At 42.9% G+C, this 22,987-nt stretch overlaps 1 protein-coding gene across 1 annotated transcript; it reads left to right on the top strand.

Annotated features, from left to right (window-relative positions):
- Positions 1-7,178: 7,178 nt before the first annotated feature.
- LOC124071152 (polypeptide N-acetylgalactosaminyltransferase 10-like) lies at positions 7,179-22,821 on the top strand. The gene is made up of 11 exons (XM_046411621.1): positions 7,179-7,272; positions 7,892-8,077; positions 10,058-10,241; positions 13,002-13,119; positions 16,365-16,472; positions 18,390-18,611; positions 19,815-19,931; positions 20,195-20,344; positions 21,572-21,806; positions 21,984-22,146; positions 22,238-22,821. Exons 2-9 carry the CDS (start codon positions 7,921-7,923, stop codon positions 21,734-21,736), a joined length of 1,221 nt encoding a protein of 406 aa, XP_046267577.1. The 5' UTR covers positions 7,179-7,272; positions 7,892-7,920; the 3' UTR covers positions 21,737-21,806; positions 21,984-22,146; positions 22,238-22,821.
- The last annotated feature ends 166 nt before the right edge of the window (positions 22,822-22,987 follow it).

Here is a 22,987-nt window from a genome sequence, read left to right as displayed (position 1 = left end):
TGTCTGGATGAGCATGAGCAATGAATTCTGCTGGTGGAGCTCAAGTCATTTCACGGATTTATGGCCAGACGGGGCAGTGAAAGAAGCTCTTATTTGTAGAGAAACAGAAAGAGAAGAGAAAGCCGCCTCCTTCTTCTTCACATCAGGGAGGAAAAAATAGTGCAGGGGGGGTGGGAAGAGGGGAACGCCGTTTGTGCGTTACAGTATGTGCATCCTGGAGCCTCATATGCTCCATAATGTCATCCTTTCCTGGGATCAGATCAAAGCCTCTAAATCTGACTCTCGCAGATCCAGAGTCAGTTCAGTCACTGCGGGGACTCATGGTGTCAAACCCAGGCTGCAGAAAGAAAGAGAAGGGGAAAATTTATCAGAAATCACACATATCTATACACGCTAGTTCTTGCAGCTGTCATGAAAGTCATTTTGGAATAATTATGAACTTTAATAAAACAGTTTCAGAATCTGAACTTGAGGACAGCATTGGCAGGATTATTTTAATCTTTTTTTTATTTAATTCATCAAGTGAAAATGATTGAATGAGAAAATGATTTTTTTTTTAATTTTAGTGCTGCAGCAGACATAGAGCACTCAATAATTTAATTCATTCTGCAGTGAAAAATCAAAATATGTGAAAATCGGTGAATGTCACAAATTCTCTAAAATCACTTCTCTGTACAGCAGATGTATTTGTACAAGATGATTCTTACAGACTACCAAATGAAAACAAACTGGGGACCGTTTCTCATGAACTGATATTTCCTTTTTTTCCCATGGAGATTACGAATCATAATGCTGAGAGCAGCTCATCTTCTCTTCCTTTATTAATGTAACAGTGATATATGCTGATCAAACAGCTGCTTCAGCGGTCACAGTGGTCACAGTGCCGAGCGCTCAATGAGGTCATCCCTTAACAACGATGAAGTGTTAAATTTAGACAAAAAACTCTCCATTATTTTGTTCAGCTCTTGTGTAAATACTTTAGTTGCATTTGTCAATAACATTGATTTTTATTCAGAAAGGGAAAGACTCGTGTCGTTTAATCACAGCCAGTAGCAGCAGGTTATATTTACTCAATGGGAAGGCGGTGGCACGCTGCACTATCAGCTACTCTATGATGGAGACTTGCCATTGGCAGATTGATCGTCCAATTACTTCCCTGCTTTCCGTTCCCCGATGGGATCATTTGAACGAATGGCTGCTATACTTCATTTCAAACAAAGAGCGGCCTGCTCTTATGCAGAGTGACTTTTGATGTATTCAGTCAGATGTAGAGGCGGTTTGGCGGACAGCACGGCTCTCAGCAGGCGTCAGCACAGCCTCCAACCTGGAGCCCCCCACAGAGATGAGCACAAAAAGTCTGCAACTAATTGTGCAGAGATGTGTCATCGTGTTCAAAAGAGAAATGACTGTAACCTCTGCCAGCGTCGGTGCACAGTGCTGCCAACGTCAGTGTGGACGGAAGCCATTTTTGTACCAGTTCTTGTTTGCTCATTCTTTTCCTGTACTGGAGGTGCACTCCATCCTTACATCCTCAGTCTAAGAGGACATAAGGATGAGACACCGAGTGGGGAAATCAAGGCAAAAGTGGAAATGTAATGTTATGCACAGTGGGCATAGTATTTACAACAAATGAACAAATCTCACCTTCAGGGTGAACCAAAGCGTAACTTCTAGTAAACTTTTTGTCTTGTAAAATGGAAAGCATGTCTGTTCTGGGGTTGACCACTAAAATTTAATTTTCCAGATATTCAATTGGAAATCTTGATGATGGTCTTAGGGAAAGGTAACCAAACAACCAAAACCATCATAATGCATCTCAAAACCAAGACTATCCATTCAAGGTTCATCTTGCTTTCTTGTCAAAGGCAAAACATTTGTTTGACCAAAGAGAGATGCTGACCTGGCGTTAGATAAAAGGCAGGGGGTCATTTTGTCAAGAGTCATCCTCTGTGGAGCATGAAAATTCATCACAAATTAACATAGCCATCCGGACAGTAGTTTCTCAAGAGTGTTTGTAATGGATGGACAGATTGACTGACATCACTGTCCCTTGGTCAGGCATATTAGCAGGTCTGCACAGAAGTAAACATGAGCACTATAAACACAGTAGGTTTCCAATCAGTAGTTAATGGACTGATTTAATTTCAGTTTAATAATGACTTTGTTACTTTGGCTGCCTGACAAAGCTGCTGTCAGCAGTTTAGAGTTACTTTGAACAGTCTAATCCACACAAGCAGCCCAGCCGTCAGCATGACGAAGAGGTGGGGGGAGAGAGAGCGGCGGTGATGGAGAGATAGGAGACGGTGTGGAGGACGGGCAGTGATGGAGGCGAGTAAGAAGGCAGAGAGGCTGCAACGCAGAAAGACTGAAGACAGTTCAGCATGTTTATTCATTCATGTCAGTGTGTGTGTTGTGTGTGACTCGGGGTGTAGGGAGATAATGAGGTAATGGTGCTCAGTGAAGTGTGATGGAGAGACGAGGGAGAGAGTGATATGAAGAGGGAGGTTGAGAGGGAAACACACGATGGAGGACAAAAGCAGCTAATTAAGTGTTGCTGTTTAGAGATGTTGAGCCTTCAGTGGGAACTGATCGATCCAAATGTCTTTCTGTAGAGGAGAGAACCAGATGAGTCACGTATAATGTGTGAGGACAAAGTGAAGACTGACTGCTACAGCTCTGGTGATGTATTTATTGGCCTCTGCATTAAGTTATGAACATCTGAAGCTTCATTTAAAAGCAGCTTTGTTTCTGACCCAAACTTCAGCTGCTGATGACCCCACAGGAAATTCACCATGGTTGTGGGACCGAACTGTACCGCTCGGATTCCTTTTTATACAGAAAACCATCCCTGGCTCAAGATGCAGCACACATACAGTCCTCGGTGGACAAAGTCACACAATGGTGTTTTCATCAGGTGGCCTAAGGTGTAGAAGTATTTATTTCTCTGCAGTTTATTGTTTGTTAAGTTTTGTGCTCATGCATATTTATTTGATATTCACTTTTAGAAAGAGCTTATATTTAGTAAATCAGCAAACAGTAGGGATCTAATTATCTCTACCGGTCTGAACTCTGGAGTATTATGCACACTCAAATTTAGCATAACTAAAGTCTTCACAGAGCTAAAATTGTGAGATATTTAGGGGCAGCAGCTGAGTGGTACAACACATTTGTTCATCCCACATGAGAAGAGCTCAGCGGAGAACATAATGTGACGTTCTGCCAGTGTAGGCCAGCAGGGTCTGGAGCTGAACAGGCATACTGACTGCAACCTCCCTCTGCAGTAAGTGTGATGCATGCAGAACTCCTTTAAAACAGATCTGAAACCTTTGTTTTAAATTCGCTCCCATTAACAATGAGAAATGTCTTCTCTTCTCGCTGTGCACCGTCGCACGGCAGTCGTTTCATATACAGGATCTTTGATTAGGAGCAAGAGCTCTGGTGGGCTGCATTGTACTGCGAAATAATGCAGTGACTTGCCCACTTTAGGAATGAGTTTAAATATCTTGGGTTGGTGTTCTTGACAAAGGGTAAGATGCATTAACAACGCAGCAAACACTGACCAGCAACATGCTCAGTCTGTCCCTTGAGAGTCCCTTTTAAATGGCAAACAACAAATATTTGAGTTGGTGCAGGAAGAAATTTGATGACGTGTGATTTAGTTCACAGTGGAATATTTTGCTCAGGGACTGAACAAGCAGCTCCAGTATTTGATGGTGTGCCAGAGCATGGTGGGATTAATCCAGCACCTTGGAAACAGAGCTCCGCATGCCATGTTGGCTCCCATGTGTCTCAAGACTAATTGAATTTTTCTAAAAATGCATTAGGGAGGATGATGCTGGTGGCATTTGTGGTGGAAACGTGTGTGTGTTTCTCTGTGTGTGCGTATGGTATGATTGTGGGTGATGTTTATGTTCATCTCATGCAGGAAGTGCCACTCATCACATTTGACATTAGTTAATATGACTTAAAGCCTTTATTAAATTAAAAGGCCCAGTTTGTTTGTTTTTGTTGTTGTTGTTGTTGTTGTTGTTGTTTTTTGTTGAAATATATAAGTACACTTCAACACAGTTGACGTTACACCCAATAAACATCTCCCAAACTGAAAATTCTTGAAATAGTTGAAACTGTGCTGGGAACAAATCAAGTCTAACCAACATGCTAAGCGGGACATTGGACAGTGGTTGTGGCTTCGTTTCAACGGACCATCCAGACAAACGTAAGCTACAAACACATGCTCATTTTCTTAATGACATTTTGAATGCACACAGACACTTTGACAGGAGCCTGAGGCTAACCACCAGTTCATGCCTGAGTTTGTCCCCATTGTGAGAGTCTGCTAGAACAATATCTGAAGAGATAAAATAACTGAAGAGTTTGAGTGGAGTCTAGTTGGTGTTGGTGAAATGGCCTGGATTTTTCACCAAACTGGTGTGTGATGATGAGAGATTCAGCCCTCCATGCTGTGAAATGACCCCCACATCCATGAAGCCTTAGCCTTCCAGTCTCTTCCGCTTCACATTCTAATAAAGACTAATGTGTTTGCCGACATCAGCTCACTCTCATTAGCGTGATTAATTGCCTCCTTGCTTTCGGTAAACACTATGAGCTGTATTCCAATTTATTCAGGGAAAATGAACCAATCGTAATTAAAAGCTCTGATCTTTCTCCCCCCACCTCTCCTCATACAAGCTCTCTTCACACACGGGGCGAATGTTCGTTGATTAATTTGCCTCGCTTCCTGTCATTAGTGGGATGATGTAAGCGTCACTTTGTGCAGGGTGAGCGTTTATAAAGAGCCAGAGTCAGGCTCTTAATTGTCAGTTTTTAATGAGTTAATTTATTGCAGGGTCACATGGGGAGGAGAGCGCGTCGCTTCCTCGCAGTTTGACGGCTGACCTCACTGAGCCCTCTCGCCCTTGGTGCAATGTCACACTTTACAGCGTGTAGGTCAGCTGCCGTGCAACACAATATACACAACAACATTAAATAAGCATGGCCGACCTTCACTGGAGTCAAGGGAATCTGGGAGGGAGAGAAGTCGCATAAATCTGAAAATCTGGAGGAGAGAGAAGAGCGTCACAAACACACAGCTTGAAGAGATGAGGTTGAGTTGTATTAAGACCCTGTTTCTGTGTCCAAACCTGCGTCCTCATGCAGTGCAGCGGACAATGGGATTGCAAACAGAGGGTGTGCAGCATAAGAAATTCAGCAGGTACCTCTACAGGGAATCATGCTCTGGTTTGTCAGCACTCCACTCATGTATTTTCCTTCAAAAATCACTCCCCCTCTTCGCAGAGTTGTTTTGATCAGTGCTTCTTTGATGCCCGTCAAGGCTAAACATCCGTAAATTTGTTTGGACATCACTTTGACTTTTACTTTAGGATCAGAAGTCATCAAGTTGATAGCTGTTCTGTCACGAGCTGATGCAGCTTTTCACGGTACAAACCATTGACGTTTATGAAGACGGACGAAGCATCTCTGCTTCCTCTCACTGTACAAAAACAAACCCAAATATCCTGGATACGAGGGCTGGTGAAGCCACTTGGAGCCAAATTAACTCTCAGAGTGTAAGCTGCAAGGCTACAAGTATGTTTCCATGATAAACATATACATTGTTGCATATCAGCTCTGTGTAAACTTAATTTCTAGAAGAGGGTTGCATAAGCAGAGAAAAACAGGTCAAAAGGATTCCAGTCACATCCTCCATGTTGCTCCTGTACTTGTGATTCTTCAGTGTTCCTAAAGGTGTTTTTCTCTGTGACAGTTTTCAGAGTCAGTCAGGATAAAAGGAACAGAAAGAACAGAGGGGGTTGAGGAAGGATGGATGGAAGGATGGAAACAAGACAGTCTGGCCTGTGGAGTTTGGAGACACTCATTTTTCAGTTTCTCCTTTTCATCCCTGTCTATTCCCTGTAATTTTGAACATTGTTCAGCCCCCCCCAAAAAAATATCGTAAAAATAAAGCAACCCTTCTTTTTCTCTTGCTGTAGGTCAACTACATCTGTATTCAAAAGATAGCCTTTCAGAGCGCTTTCTGTTTCTCGCTGTCAACTGTTCAGTTAGACCTGCAATTGGCATGAAAGTAAGTAAAGTTTCCGGAGGATGAAGTTAAAAGGTCAACTCTTCAACTCCTCACAGCCTCTCTTTCTTTCTGCTGCTGTCAACAGGCAGCACTGTGGCTGTCAAAGTTGTATTTCATGTTTTGACTGCTTCAGGAATGATTTCTATTCGAAGCACTGAGAGCACTCAGGGCTCGAGCCCTTAGCCTCAAGAATAAGATGAGGCGGGCTACAACACCCTCCTTAAGTGAGACACGATAGGCTGGGCCCATTTTCATAAAAGTATCGAGTTTAGATACCCGACTCTGTCAAACTCTACACAAGCTTTGAAGATATACACCAAAAATACTGCGGGGGAAACAACACTCGACAGGAGGTAATTTCTGATATAAAACGCCTCATCTGCAAACAGAAAGCGTGTATGAAGGCCTTTGTGATAGTTTAAAACTGTGCTTTTCCTCTTGTTCATACAATCAAATGTTTAACAGAATGTGATGATAAAAGCTGCTGAGCATTAAAAAGTTCAGCACGTCCTGAGAATCCTGTTTGTAAATGTAATCTATAAATCATGAATCAACTTAAACTGCAGCATGTGGCAGGTTAGTCAGGAAAAGCCACTGACCAAAAGAGAAACTTTTTGGAAGACAAGATCGTGGTGATGTAGAAGAAACTGAAGCCAATCAACAAATAGTCCTCAGTGGACTAAATTGTGGGTTGAAACTGCATTACTTCTACATAACCAGCAGAAGACTTACTTAGATAGATAAGATAAACTCATTTCCACTTCAAATGAATAATTTATGAAAAAATATTTGTGATATGGACAAACATGGACATGGAGAATGGACTTTACAGTGAAGGAGGAGAGTCTTTATTAGATGTTGTTTTAAGGATTTTAATGTAGTAATTATACTTGTTTGACTGCATCAACAGTCAGCCGAGTTCGTTGCCCACATTGTTTGATGTCTGTAACGTCTGAACTGAATGTGTGATCCCAGAGACAGAAAACTGAAGTTATTTTCTGCTTTGTCTGTATGGCAGAGGTTGGTTCTGAGGGTAAAGTACAGCTATTTAACTCAGGTGCGTCCTGAGTCTGTCCTTCACTCTTACTGCAGTACCCAGCCAGGGGTGGCAGGGAGCTGGAGCCCATCCCAGTTGCCAGCTTGCACTGGGCAAGAAGCAACGTGCACCCTGGACACCACAGGACACTGCAGTAAGCACTGCACTACAACCTCTGTGCTTTAAATACAACAAGAAAAGTCAAAGGAAAAGTCCATCCTAAATTCTCTGAACACAGTTTTGTTGGTCATGTCCCCTGAATGCTGGATCAACACCCATTTTTCTTTGCTGATGATAGATGTCCAAACTAACATAAAAAGAAGCACAGAGGGAAAAAAATTACAGTAAAACAGCACAAAGTCTGCAGCATTCACATTCAGGCAGCCACTGCATGTGCACTAAGCTGCCATAATTCAGTATTTGGTTTTGAGACTGACTTCTGGTCCTCAGACCAGACCTTTGAAGCTCCATCCTTCACTCCACAGTGGTACTGTGGTCCAACAGAAAATGCAAAGCAGACAGAGATGTGAGTGGTTCGTGAAATCAAAGTTTCTTTGCTGACCACATTTTGTCTCCATGTGACTGAAAGAAGATTCATTCAGTGTTTCTGTTGGCTTGCTTAAGGACAACAAGGAAACATAGAGAAATTAAATGATGTGTCACACTGAGGGAAAACAAACACAACGACAAAGCCAAATAACAAAATTACACAAAATAACTAACATGGTACAGATGGTCGCACCTTCCTGTCTCCTTCCTCCTCCTGTATTCAGAGCACCTGAGGACGGCGCTGGAGGAGTACATGGTGCGGATGCCGAAGGTTCGCATCCTGAGGACCAAGAAGAGGGAGGGGCTGATCAGGACCCGTCTGCTGGGAGCCGCCGCCGCTAAAGGGGAAGTCATCACCTTCCTGGACTCGCACTGTGAGGCCAACGTCAACTGGCTGCCTCCACTGCTGGGTGAGCAACACACACACACATTTTTGGTTGTCTGTTCTTGTGTGGGGCGTTGCTAACATAATCCATTTCCTCCCCCACAGCCCTAACCATAAGCCTAACAGTTTGTCTTAACCATCAAACTGCATTTTGAAGTTGAAGTTTACTTAAATGCCCTCAATTTCCATTTTGCACTGTTATCAAAACACTTGTTTTTTCTCAAAAATATCCTCACTGTCCAAAATTGCACATTTTCCAAAATATCCTTATTTTGACCTTATTTTCCAAAACCAGAGTCCCTTTCATAACATGTCCTCAGTTACTGAATGTAGAAGAGAAGCAACCAGCAGACAAAATGCTACAGTGGTCATCCATAGACCAGACGTCACAACACACCAGTGGTTAGGGGTGGATGCTTTTCACTTTTCACCGACTCCCTCCACCCAGCACTGCATGCTGCCTGCACCACTCCATTGTTTTACAGGTGTGAAGAAAGCAAACACTGCAGCAGCCATTCACTGTCACCAGTGATGTCTTCTGCTTTGCCTTTTTCTTACACAATCATTGTCTGACAAAAACTTTGATCATGTCCTACTTCCACCTGTTTCTGCTAAGTAATTTCCCGAATAGAAAACAAGTTTATCATCGTGTTTCATCTGCTGCTAGGATTTTTTCCAAAGCATTGCAGTCTTCCAAAATGTCCTCCATCTCCACAATGAGCACTCTCAGCTTCTCCTAACACAGAACACACACACACACACACACACAGCACCCCTACTGTGCGACTGAGCACCTCATCTTCTGGCTGATGGACTTGCACACAAACAGTCTCACTTTCTCAATTACCCTTTTTCCATTAAGGGCCTGTGTTCAGCTCTGTCTCCCAGCAGGGCGCCGTCCCACACCGATCCATTTCCCACCAAACTTCATGACCCACGTTACCTCAATGTCAGCGTGCTCACACAGCGCCTGGAAATGGAATGTGTGTTTGCCAGTGCAGAACATAAACAGGCAGTGGTTGTGTTCACGTTGTGATGCTTGTTGTAATAATGGGACACTTTTGTTAATAACAGAAGGGTGTGACGAAAAAATCTGAGGTGCCTGTACTTCACTTGTACTTCCGCTCCACTGCATTTCAGATGCACATATCATTCTTTGTGCTCCACTGCATTTATTTGACGTTAAGATTTTACACAGTGGATCACAACACAAGCTTTAAAGCACAACAGATTATTAAAGTTTAAGCACAAGTCTAACGTGTGAATGAGATGCCGAGGCACAAGTAAAACAGGCAGAATTTGGGAAGGAGCCCAGACTCACAGTACACGACTAAAGCCTTTAATTTATAATTCATTTTGAAAATTTCCAAGCTCAAATTTGTTTAATTTGTTTTTTTCATATTGGTCATAGTATGAGGCTACAGCATGTCGGTGGGATCACTGGAACCTCTATGTTTATGTGGAGTTAATGAGTGAAAGAACATCCACAGAACCGAAGGTTTCACCGCACAACATTGCATTGTAAACAGATGATTAACGTTTTTCGCTTCACCTGTCAGTGGTGTTAATTTTGTGGCTGAGAGGTGTAATCATTAGTGGGTTCATGTGAATACCATTTAGCTAAATCAACACCTGCAAGTCTGCTCCCTCGCTCACACATTATCTCGAAAATGTCTAAACTTTGTGTTCCAGCCCTCGCCATAAGAAATGGTGCGCACAGCTAAAGAGCAGTATTTTCACAGAATATACTGAGAGTGGGGGCACTCTGGTTGAGAAAAAGATTTGTTGCAAAAGCCAAAATGAATAAATGCTGTTCCAAAGTTTGACTGAAGAACCACGGTGGAAAGGCTTTTTTTTAACATTAGCAGTTACAGCAGTTTCTTCTCTAACTGTTTTGACCCATGTCAACAAGCTGGCAACCCTTCTACAGTGAAGTACACACACATACACACACTCATAAATATAAACCAAACACCAACCATCTGCCTTCCTCTGTGTCTCTCAGACCGAATCGCCCAGAACAGGAAGACCATCGTGTGTCCGATGATCGACGTGATCGACCACGACAACTTCGGCTACGACACTCAGGCGGGGGACGCCATGCGAGGGGCGTTTGATTGGGAGATGTACTACAAAAGGATCCCCATCCCTCCGGAGCTGCAGGGGGACGACCCCAGTGAACCCTTTCAGTGAGTGACTCTACAGACGTTTTTCCATTCATGCTGGTTCTTTCCAAAGTTTTTCTTAAACTGGGAGATGAGTGACTCATCGCCGTAACAGCAGCTTCTTTGTTTTGGATGAAACAGAAGGACGGCTGCTGAAGCCTGAGTTTACTGATCTCCTCCAACAGGCTTTGATTTAACACCATCTCAAACACACTTTGTCTTGATGTTTCTGTCATTATGTTTTTATGGTAAAATGCTCAGTTAACCAAAATAGTTACGACCGTCTTGGCCTGACATGACAGCTTTTCTTGGAGGTGTTCCTAACTAATGCAACAAACTGACAACAGCGTATGGTGTGAAGCATGTCAGCTGATGTGTGGAGCATTTTCTACTTATTGATTTATCTACTTATGTGACTTATGTAATGTAAATAAACTTATTTTTTAAACATTTTTTATTTTCCCTAAACCTAACCAAGTAGTTGTAGTGCCTAAAACCAAATAACTGCAACCAACTGCACGTGATGAAAGTCCCCTGATTCATCCTTTCCTGCTCTTAGCTCAAAATGAAATAGAAACATGCCTTAAATTGGCTCTTTTTGTACTCCATCCCATGAGATCATGTTGTCAGAGATGAGGGCTCACTGACAGATGACAGTGCATTCAGGTAAGTGCTGCGTATTTTTGTGACTCATGTGGACAATTACTACATTATTATACAGACTGTAACAGACGGATGAGCAAGAGGATCAGATATTATGAAGAAGTCATATGTCCTGTCCCTTATAAGAGCAGAAAAAAAGTGATTTGGAACACAGCACATGAACATCTGTACAGGATTTGTGCCAAACGGTCAAATAAATATTTCACAACATCAGTGAAAACTTTAACCAGCTGGTAGCGCCAGAGGAGAAGTCGTTGAAATCATTTGGTTTCATCATCTGGCCACCATGGATATCTGCAACCAATCATATTTGAACTTGTCTGCTGAGAGCTCAGCAGGGGGGGATCCATGTGCTAGTACACCAGGCGGTACAGTGGAAGTGAAGCCCCTTTGAGCAGCCACTTCACTGCTGCACTGCAGAGCTCTTCCAACTGTAGAGTCTGTCAACACATGAATTAAACATTGAGCTCACCAGTGCTTTTCCTCTCAGCCACACTGTAACACATAGAAACAGGTGACAAAGGCTCCTTTCTGATTTCTGTCACTTTATCAGCAACAGCAGAATTTTTGTGACAGCAAATTACATGTCCTTCAGTTGTCCCTCGTTGCTACAAGGAGTTACCCATCAAACTGTGAAGTTCTATTTTCAACATGTACACTGGACTAAAATCTCATTTCCAAGGGTAATTGGAGCTGTACACTTTGAACTTTCTCAATTAGCACATCACACAAAAGGCATTGTATTTGTAAAGCTGCTCCTTTGCTTCATTTTGTCTCAGCAGTAATTAAGTCCATTCTTCTGTACTGTGCTCAGATTTACTCTAACATGCAGCTAGGGCAGCAGGGTTTGGAGTGATGTTTAGTGTCCACATACTTTTGTCCGTGTAGCATCAATCTTTTGTTAACCGATTGTCACCTGAGAAGGTAAACCTCACTCCAAAGCAGACCCTATCCTGTCATTGAGCTGCATGAGTGTTCAAGTCAAGAAGCTTGTTGGAGAGAAGCACAGGGTTTGTTGTAGTCACTGCGAGTTCCATTTGATCCTTTTCACCCTTGGAGAAGGAAAACTGCAGAAACCTGGCAGTTATCACCACGGGATTCGTATCTGTGCTTGCTGCTCATGAGCCGTGGGAAGCCCCCGAGTGCTCCTCACTGCTGACTGTACAGGAGCTGCCCTGTTTGCCCTTAATTGATCCTCCTCAGGGACGAATCGGGCGAGAGCAGACTACCTGCTGGCAGCCTGCCTCCGTCTTCCACATGATGAAAAGACCGTAACTATGACAACCTGTAAGTGTGTATTGTGATATGTCTGTGGTGAATTGGGCTGCATTTCTTTTAGGGGGTGAAAAGATGAGAAAAATCCAGTTGCTAAGATCGGTGTTACATTATTCGGGTTAAAGTGGAGAAATGTGGCTTCTGTACAACAAATCAAATAGAAATGTGAGTGTGTGTGTGTGTGTGTGCGTGCGCGCGTGTGCACCTGCTGCTCCTGTTTATGTGCCCCAGGTGTGCTGCAGCTCCAATCAGGTACAGCAGCAATACGACAGCTACAGCAGAGCTTGTCACAGCAGACAGAAGCCACAGTGTTCTGTGGTGGGTTAATTGGTTCTGCATTGTTCAGAGCGTCTTCATTATCTGCCCAGAAATAGCATCACCACAAATACATGAACTTCGCCCGATGGTCCGGGTCTCTGGGTGCAGTTTTCTGGCTCTTATTCTGACTTTTTTTTTCTTTTCTTTTTTTTATTCCTGCGGACCTAAAAAGGCGACTCTGAGGTTTGTTGCTCAGTGTGACAGTGAAGAACAAAAATTCATGCTTAAAAGCTGGGGATGCACAATATTCAACAGCTAACAGATAAAATGATAATCATTGTCCCGAAGTCCTGATCACACACCGGCACATCTGGCACCTTCTCTTCTTGCACCCTCTTATTGGTATGAATACCAATAAGAAAGCACAGATGGAACAACAATCCTTTTTAATTTCACAACAGGTGTGCTGCTTTGATTTACTCCACACTTCATTTTATCAGGTTTCAAGGTGTTTGTTTGACACAAACTAGTTTGGCGTTCTGTTGACCGAAAGTAGTGAGTTTGTGTTGTATTTTGTGTGTCGTGCAGGTCCCCAGTGATGGCAGGCGGACTGTTTGCTGTGGACAGGAAGTGGTTCTGGGAGCTGGGAGGATATGACACGGGGCTGGAGATCTGGGGAGGAGAACAGTACGAGATCTCATTCAAGGTAAAACAGATCAAATGACTGGACAGAGCGATAGCGACAGGAGCCGGTTTCCATAATTGTGAAATAATTTTCAGTTATGTTTATAAACCACTGGCTACTTTGATGCTCTTTAGTCTTACAAAGTCATTTATTTCTGGAATTCAATGTATTTACATCCTCTAAAAATTTAAAGAGAGTCTTTCACAGGAACCTTCTTTTTTTTCCTCACATTTTGTCGACCAGCCAGAATCGGTTACACAGCTGGAAGCAAGACGAACGCTTGCTGACAAAGTTACAGCAGGCAGAAGTTAGTTTTCGTATTTATGAGATGTGTTTTGTTCCCATCGCACGCCGACTTGAAACCAGCAGCTCCTTTAAGCATGTTGCGCAGCTGACCTTCGACTTCAGCGTTTCGTAGAAGCTTAAACTCCTTTAAACTGGTTTGACATTTTTATCGTGATAAGATGATTGATGATTCGCATTTCATTTCCAGTTTCCAGTCTGTGTTGTTTTGTTTCAACCATGACCACAATCTTTGAACCAAAGTTCAGCTCAAAAGACGATTGATTGATTTATATTCTAACAGTTTGTGATAGCCGTTGGAAGACAGCGACAAGCCTGCCGACCCAAACATTAGATCAAAAAACGTTCACACCTGTCCTTTAGCAAGGCAACTGGCAACATATTGTGTGTTTGTTGATGGTATACAGAGAACAGCAATCTCTTTTACTGATATGATCTGTTGCCTGACCAGGTTAAAAATTCATCTTCACCCCTTTCAACTTGTGGAAAAAAAAGATGAATAAACTGTATGAATGAGCTGTAATTTCCGTGTGAAAATGTTCATGTGAAATTTAAAAATTATTGCGTCATACTTTGTTTCCACATGAGATAAAAAGTCGGTCACACATGAATGAATCGAATTCGACTCTTGTTTCTTTTCACTTGTTTAAAAAGCCCTCTTCACACGTGACAGTATTTTCATACATCCACCACATGTCCACTTCCTGTCAGTGAAAGCTGTTCCTTTTCTTCTCACTTTGTCCCTGACAGATAAACTTAGAAACAAATAAATGCTGAGCTCTAAGTCTGGATCTGATGCAGAAGAATGATTCCACCTTAACCCCACAGTGTAAAGGAAAACCTCTCACTTGGGCAAAAGGTGATTTCTTACCTTAAGGCTGTGAACGTGAAATGAATAACAGCTAAAACACCGGCCGTGACCCAGGACTGAACCTGGCTCAAAAACCTCTTATGTTTTAATACCGTTTTGAAGCTTTTCATCTTATTTAAGTAATTACTGAGATAATATCCCATACCAAGGTTATTATTTTGGCCAAGATTATCATGCTATTAAAATTTTGCTATCAGCACATGCCTAGCTGTGCCTCTTAAGTCTACTTTATGCCCTCAGATATTCAATTTGGTTTCCTTTTTATTAAGATCCCCATTAGCTGATAGAGCGCAGACAGCCAGTCTCCTGAGGTGAGGAGATTAACAAGCTCTCATACTAATCCTTACAACCAAACTGCTGCTCCCACAGACAGTCAGGGCCCTGCTCGCATGTGAAACACAATCACTTCATTCACTGGTACAGTTAATCTGAAGCTTCATCCTGGTCTTGCTGCTATGAGAACGCAGGGCTTTTCCAGCTCACACAGTGAAATAATGTCAGCACATACAGGGGCTCAGAGCGCAGGGGCGATATGACCCCACACGCCGAGCCAGAGGACAACACAAACGACAGATTTTTTTTTTATATCACTCCGGCAGATTGGGGTTTGGGTTATGCAAACATTTCTTAGAGACAGAGCTGCTCTGGAGGCAGAAATAATTAAACCTCCATGGATGGAGCCAGAGAAAGGAGTTCAGAGTAAAAGTTAGCTAACTGGCTGGAACAGGAAAACTTCTCTGAAAGCATAGTTTTTTGGGTTTTTTCATTCACTCATGACCGTAGAGTTCAGCATATTGCTGGTGTTGTTGCACCGGCTTTCTGACGTCTGTACTCGCGGCTTCCATCCAGCCAGAACACAAACATGACGGTCTGAACCAGCTGGTGTTTGAAAGACCAGCTTCAGTCCATTTGGAGTGATGTGTCAGCCAGTGCTCACACTGAAGCCTTTGGTTAGATGCTTATTATTCATATAGAGGCGAACACTTGACCGGGGCCACTGATAGCTCATACTGAACCGTGTGTGCTTAGACTTTATTTATTGACACCTACAGAAACAAGTCAGGTTTTGGTGTTGGTTTTAGTGCTGGATTTTGTGTTGTAGTTGTGCTTTGTTCGTGCACTCAGAGTGAATTCTACTGTTCTGTAGTTTCTCGCAGTGTGATCTAGGACGGTTCGCTGGTAGTGGAACTTCATCTTTACATCCCTGTTGAAGTCTGTGATGTCAGTATTTACAACTTGGAGTCATGTAAAACGGGTAGATTTCCACTGGTCCTGTCCCTTCAATTAGCAAAACTCTTAATTACATATGAGGACTTTGCAGGAACAGTTTGGAGGCCCTACTCGTCTTTCTACCTATTCTTTGTTTAAATCCAGCTTTTCATTTCCCTATTGTCTTAAAAACAAAGGCCCTTTTCCAGCTCGCCTGCTGCCTCTAAGTCTTTCTTTCTTCCCCGTCCTCTTCATTCCCTCCCATTCTTTCCCGAGATTTAGTTTCAACATTGCGAGCCAAGAATGAGAATCATCTCTGTTGTCTTCGTTATAGTTGGGGGATTAAAAGGAGGAGCTGCTGCTGGATGTCTCTGTGAGATAGACAAGGGGAAGGAAAGAAAGCAGATAAAGCTGTTATAAAGGAAGGTTTGCTTTTTCTTCATCAGGGTGCTCAAAAAATATTAAAATCACATTGCATAATTTCAATATTTTAAAGAGACAGCGTTCCCAGAAAGTTACTGCTGTTTCTCCAACACCAGCAGAGTTTAAACTCCCAGCAGCTCAGTCATTCTCCAGTCTGACCCTGCTGCTTTTTGGTTTCTTCCTCCTCTATATTGACATTTCAGCTTTTATTAATGCTTCCCCCTCTGAATTCACTCGTCTCTCCTCTTCATCTCACAGGATTTATAAGCCTGTCAGAACCGCTGCTCTTCATGGCTCTTTCTTCCTCGCCATCGGCCTCCTGCTCGACTCCTTGATCGTTTCCTTACTTCACCTTCCCACAACTTTGAGCCTCTGAATGTGAAGGTGGACAAAGCTTCTGAGCACAACAAAGATTCATCTGATGAAATATCTTCCTCTCTTTCTGGTTGTGTTCCTGCAGGTGTGGATGTGCGGTGGTCGCATGGAGGACATCCCTTGCTCCAGGGTAGGACACATCTATAGGAAGTACGTCCCCTACAAGGTCCCTGGTGGGATCAGCTTGGCAAAGGTAATCCTTCACCCCATGTTCCACTGCACTTCATGACAAAACACAATACAGCAGATCAGTCACAGGTTTTCTGAAAGAAAAGCTACATTCTAAACTGGGGGATATCAAGACAAAAGAGTTTTAATATATAAATCATCTTAATATTTTCATTAAATCTAAATGCTATGAGTCCATTGTCAGGCGTTGTGTGGCTTTCAAACAGAACAGACTGCATAGCTTGTCCACAGCAGCAGTACATCTCCAATGTTTAGAATGGTTCATTTATCTGGAAGTTCATAGTTTCTCTTCATAGTATCTCCAGTTTTTTGCCTGCTCTCCTCAAAAAGCTCTTATCTGCGAGCTTTCTTGATTAAACAAACAATAAATGAAGAAAAATTAAATTATGCTGTTGCAAAATTTAAAAACAAAACATGACATCTTATCAGCAAAAGGTCATTGATTTTCCATCCATCCATTTTCTACGCCGCTTATCCATCAGGGTCGCGGGGGAGCTGGAGCCTATCCCAGCTGACTACGGGCGAGAGGCGGGGTTCACCCTGGACTGGTCGCCAGTCAATCGCAGGGCTGACACACAAAGACAAACAACCACACACACTCACACCTAGGGGCAATGTAGAGTAGCCAAATAACCTAATGTGCATGTTTTTGGTATTGTGGGAGGAAGCCGGAGTACCCGGAGAAAACCCACACAGGCACAGGGAGAACATGCAAACTCCACACAGAAGGGCCCAGACCGGGACTCGAACCTGGAACCCTCTTGCTGTGAGGCGACAGTGCTAGTCATTGATTTTTAACTCGATTAATATCCTGCAGTATTCACACACAGGGCTCTTCAGTATTTAAATTACAGTTACAAACACAGCATGTGTGGCTTGATGCTGTGCTGACGTGTGGTTATTATATAAAACAAAACACATTTCAGCTCAGGAAACATTTAGTCCATAGAGGTTTCCTGCATACGCATACACAATGAAAAAGCTCTCCTACATCAAACACAAGCACTGCACACATGCAAACATATATAGTGCTCACTTGAACTCATCATCTTAATGCGAGATAGTCTTTAAGTTGTGCAGTATAACAAAAGGCAGCATTTTTATGTACTCTCCTGTTCCTCCTGTATGCACAAGAACACTTTGCAGTCAGCTCAGCACCCACTAACAAAAGACCACCAGACGAGAGGCAGCAGCGTGCAGTCTGCTCGCTATCTACGACATATAACCCTTACAGGTGTTACTGTGAGGAATGAGCTTAAGTTTCTTTGTTCCTTGTGTGCTTCAGAGTACCTACACAGAATGAGAAATTGTCTAAAAGCAGTAAATCATCTGGGGGGTGCAGCCGAGCATCATTCATTATGTATGCCTCTGTCGCAGCCTGGAACTTGGCTCTGTTTGGCTCAGAAAGGCGCTGGCCTTTGTTTTGATTTTTTATTCCTACCGGCAGTCTTTAAACAGAGCATCAGTGGAATGCTGATGGCTCTGAATCGACCGGACCCTGCAGATAAAGCTGAACATTTACATAAGCGTACTTGTTCTCTGCACAAAAGTGAAATTGCTGTTTCATTGTAATGGTTGTAGTTTATAGTGTTATTTTTACTGAAGGGCTACAGTGCTCTAACCAAAACCACATTCCAGCAGATGAGGTCAGCTTGAATTCAGGAGGCACCAAATGGATTTCGATGCAACAAAGTGATGCTGTTATGTTGGGTTATTTTGAGTCAGGAAGTGGATGCTGTTGTCGGAGCAGAATTCCCCAAACCAGTGGTGCTAACAGCATACGATATAAACACTTATATTGGTTCCACGGGATTATCCAGGACTGTAGGATTTTGTTTATTTGTGGGAGGCTCACAGAGCAGAGCGGAGAAAAATTGGCTGTTTGCTGATTCTTTCTGCCTGGCTCTCTCTTTGATTTCAGAATCTGAAGCGTGTAGCCGAGGTGTGGATGGACGAATACGCTGAATATGTCTACCAGCGCCGGCCGGAGTACCGTCACCTGTCGGCAGGAGACATGACGGCCCAGAAGGAGCTGAGAAACCACCTCAACTGCAAGAGCTTCAAGTGGTTCATGAGCGAGGTGGCCTGGGATCTGCCCAAACACTACCCACCGGTGGAGCCTCCTGCTGCAGCCTGGGGGGAGGTAAGGATGAAAAGTCTTTGATAAGTGTGGAGAAAATAGGTCCAAGAAGGAAACGAGCATTAAAAAAACAGACTTTGCTGAAACCAAAGTTTAAGCAGTGTTTTCATCCTTTGTTTGAAAATGTCAGCGGTTTCTACTTCCCCAGAAGTTCTTTGGAAAACTTTTTTAATGCCTGAAGGCCCCAACATTGGTTCTCGGAACAGAAATTAGCCAATCAACCATGACCACACTTTGTGATCTTATCATTAATACATTCAGAATTAAGTCACAGAAATGCAGTATTTACAAATCTATGAACCGCTTCCTTTACTAAATGCCAAAAGCTGCGTATGGGCACAGAGAAGAACCTCATGTATGTACACTGTTAAAAGTATTATGTCTTCAGATCAGAGTTGGTCTGAGTTGGCAAATAATAATAATCATAATACTACTACTACTAATAATAACAACTTTATTTATATAGCACCTTATGGTGCTACACTGAATAGAACGAAAAGACAAAATATAAATCGATAAATGGTGAAGATTTGACATTTAAAATATATATATATATATATATATATATACATTGATATGAAGAGAGCTAACAGTTTTTCTACTGGTGATACTGTAGCAGTTTATTGTTTGGTGATTGGATTGAGCTGATGTGTAGCACAAACACCGTGTGCTGCTTTGAAGTGCACTGGACACAAGGGTGGCCATCAGAAAGCACATATCACGCTCAATTCAGCAAAGGATTTTTGTGTTATTAAAAATTAAACACTTCTGGGAGTTTTCCGAGTTGAAAGCAGAGGATTGTGCATCGAGCTGGAGTTAGTGAATCCCAGCGGTAACAACAGACAGGAAATGGTGATGAAACATGTTTGCAATAAAACACAAGGTTTTTGGCTTCTCCTCCTGCATGCTGCAACTGGCATCATGACATCGTGGGTTCTCAGCCAGGGGCCAAACCAAAAACACTGTGAGCGCAAAGAGCAAACCAACAGCAGAGTCCTCTGGAATACATGTTGAGCTGAAAAGAGGTGTGAGAGTCAATACTGAAATGGGATTATTTCAAGCAGAGCCAAACTCATTATTAAACACAATATTTTAAGTTTCTGCAGGGCCACAACACTTTGATCTGTAGTAACAATATATGACTGAGCTTAACTAGAGAACGAACGCTCTGTTGATTAACCGCCCATGTGTTTGTATGATCTGTAGATTCGTAACGTGGGCAGCGGGATGTGCATGGAGATCAAACATTTTGTGTCGGGGAGCCCCATCCGCCTGGAGAGCTGTGTGAAAGGTCGCGGCGAGGTGGGCTGGAGCCACGGACAGGTGAGGGTCCTTCACTACACTCCCTCTTAAAAAGGTCTCATGAGGTTCTGAATTTCCTGACCCGCGACCCTCCTTTCATACTGTATGGTTGTCTATGTTGTATCTGAAAGGATGGTGACAGGTGAGCACGCTGAAGAAGGTGTTAATGGTTACGTTTGCCCATTGAACAGCCGATGACTCACTGTCAACAGATGACAGAAACCTCAGGGAGAGTCGGGGGAGGGACACTGATGTGTGTCACAGTTTAGACATGTTCTCTTCAGGTGTTAACATTCGGTTGGAGGGAGGATATCCGGGTGGGTGACCCCATGCACACAAGGAAGGTCTGCTTTGACGCCGTCTCCCACAACAGCCCCGTCACCCTTTACGACTGTCACGGCATGAAGGGCAACCAGCTGTGGCGCTACAGAAAGGTACGACACAGGAAAGTGGAGACTGGGAGGTCAAACTTGTGTTTACTGTCCTTCTCCTGCTGTCATGCTGCTGCAATCACAGCCAAGAGTCACTTAATCCAATGAATGCATAATTCCAACATGCCGGTGGCCTTCTATTAAATATCTCATTAAAAGAATGTGAGGGGGAATTGATGTATTCATAAACAGGCGATGTTAGGAGTCCCCACCTTATATTACTTTAAAATGACAGTTCACCCCAAAATAAAACAACAACTGGTTAACATGATAGCTTAATGAGGTGATGATATCTTAACTTTAAAGGTTAAAGGTGATCAAGAACAATTTTCAATAGCAAAAATGACAGAAAAAGCGAAACAGTTGGTTTCTGCTTGTTAATAAAAAAAGAACATGAAAGAATTAATCATAAACCCAGAGAGAAGCTGCAGGAGAGTAATGAGATTTTTAGACTTTAAGCTATCAGCAAGGTTGTACTGTGCACCATAATAAATAATGTGAAAAAGAAAAAAATTTTAATGAGGTCATGACTGAAAACATGTGATGTGATGGAGCCAGCAGTTCATCCAACAAACATCCAAAACATCCAAACATCCAGCCTGTTTATACAAGGACATTACATCCCTCGTCCCATCCCGGTCCAAAGAAAGAACTTCAGGCTGAACACCATGCTTCTTATACCACAGTAAAGACCCCTTTAGGACGGATCTGATTAATTCAAAAATGTTATGTACAAACCCAAAACATGAAGGACGCGGCAAGTTAATAAACAGCACTTCACGAAAAGATGTTACTGACCAGAACTAATATTAATTCGGTCCTCCTCCAGCCAAAACCGTGTTTTTCTTCTTGTTCCTTGAAAACCCAACTTTTGTAGAAGCGAGGCCTATGAGCAGCAGCCAATCCCGGTCCAGTATTCAGCGTGCACAAACAGAAACTGGACTCTACATTTTGTGACCAGCAGTTAAAGTTTAAATATTGACATTTTCGTATATGTTCAGGATATATTCATATATCCTCAATTCTTTAAGAGGGAGAAGGAGTAACTGCAATTTTAAAGATTTTTATGTGGTAATTAATGTTGTCAAAAGTACCCAAGAGTCATACTTGAGTAAAAGATGTTGTGCTAAAATATTTACAAAATCATATCTAGAGCGTAATGACTGCCGTGAGAAAAAATGTTGACGGTTCATGTATGACCAGCGCTGCCCTCTTTATGTTTTCCTCCAGGATAAGAGCCTGTACCACCCCGTCAGTAACAGCTGTATCGACAGCAGCCCGAGCGAGCGGCGGGTCTTCATGAACACGTGCGACCCCTCCTCTCTGAGCCAGCAGTGGCTGTTTGAGAGGACAAACGCCACCGTGCTGGAGCGCTTCAACCAGGGCACCAACTGAGGCCTCTGGACGGTGAGACGAGGCGTCTTCCAAAGAAAGAGATCACGAAACAGCGATCGTCTTTGATTAGGTGAATAATATACTAGAAGGTATTGAGAGATGAGACACACTGTTCATAATAATAAAATAAACAGAATTACGCCAGCCTCATTCTTAAACTTTGTTAAATATCAGCTTGTCTAACTGAACAACGTGTTGTTTGAGCTGCTGTCAAGCTGTCTGTTAATTTTGCTTCCCTGTTGTCCAGATAAGAAGCTACAAGTGAACAACGTGCTGCTTCAGAAACATTCCCCGTGGGACAGCAGTGATCCAAGCGCTCTGGCTGAGAGCTGAAGAGCTGGTCAGACCAAAACAACAACAACAATATCCAGAATTCAATCATACAGCGGGAGCTTGTGACGAGGACGGAGGTAAAAGAATGACTCGCACCAGCAGTCAGCCAGCATACAGTGAGCTGAAGTTTATTATGATACCAACACTTTCTGTTCTGTCCTTCCACAGGGTGGGGGGACCTCGGTGAAACAAAGAGCTCTTACAGACTGAAGCTTGGACCCTTCCAAGAGTCAAACTTTTGCTAAGATGCTGCTGTCTTTGACTGTCTATTTAAACCTCTGCTGGATTCAATCTGTTTTCCTCTCTTCACCTTGTCTTTTTCAACTGTTGCCTTAATTACAACAATAGGAAAAACCTGCTCCCTGTGTTTCCATCCAAGGCACCACAGCAACATTATGGAGACACAGGCAGGACTTTTCTGCAAGTTATAACTGGAAAAAGGTCCAGACATCTGCACAGTGTGCATATGGATTGCAAGAATATGCCTTTCATTCATGAATAAAACATTGTACATATTCATCTTGAAAGTGCAAATATATTTTCCTACTGAAAAATAAAGGGGCAAAGTTCATCATCCAATTTCTGTCTCAAGATGCGAACGTCTGTCATCTTGCATCATTTCACAGGCAACCTTATGATTTGAGTCCTGGTTGATTCAATCAGGACCCAGAATCACCTCTCATACATGCTACACCCGCAGCGTGTCCACTCCAGCTCAGTATAGCTGACCACTCAGGTTCTTGACTCCACCTGTCTATGAGCAGACTTCTTATTGGAAAACTGATAAAGCCGAGGTCAAACAAACTCATCATCTCTGTTCTGTCTCGGGCTGCACAGCGAGCCAGCTGCTCAGGTCCAGACATCATTTGCCACTTTCACTTTTTTTATTGACAGAGTGACTCATCAACCTGACCAACA

The sequence above is a fragment of the Scatophagus argus genome, chromosome 14, assembly GCF_020382885.2.
Source record: "Scatophagus argus isolate fScaArg1 chromosome 14, fScaArg1.pri, whole genome shotgun sequence".
Lineage (NCBI taxonomy): Eukaryota > Metazoa > Chordata > Actinopteri > Scatophagidae > Scatophagus > Scatophagus argus.
This window is presented reverse-complemented; position numbering and strand designations above follow the sequence as displayed.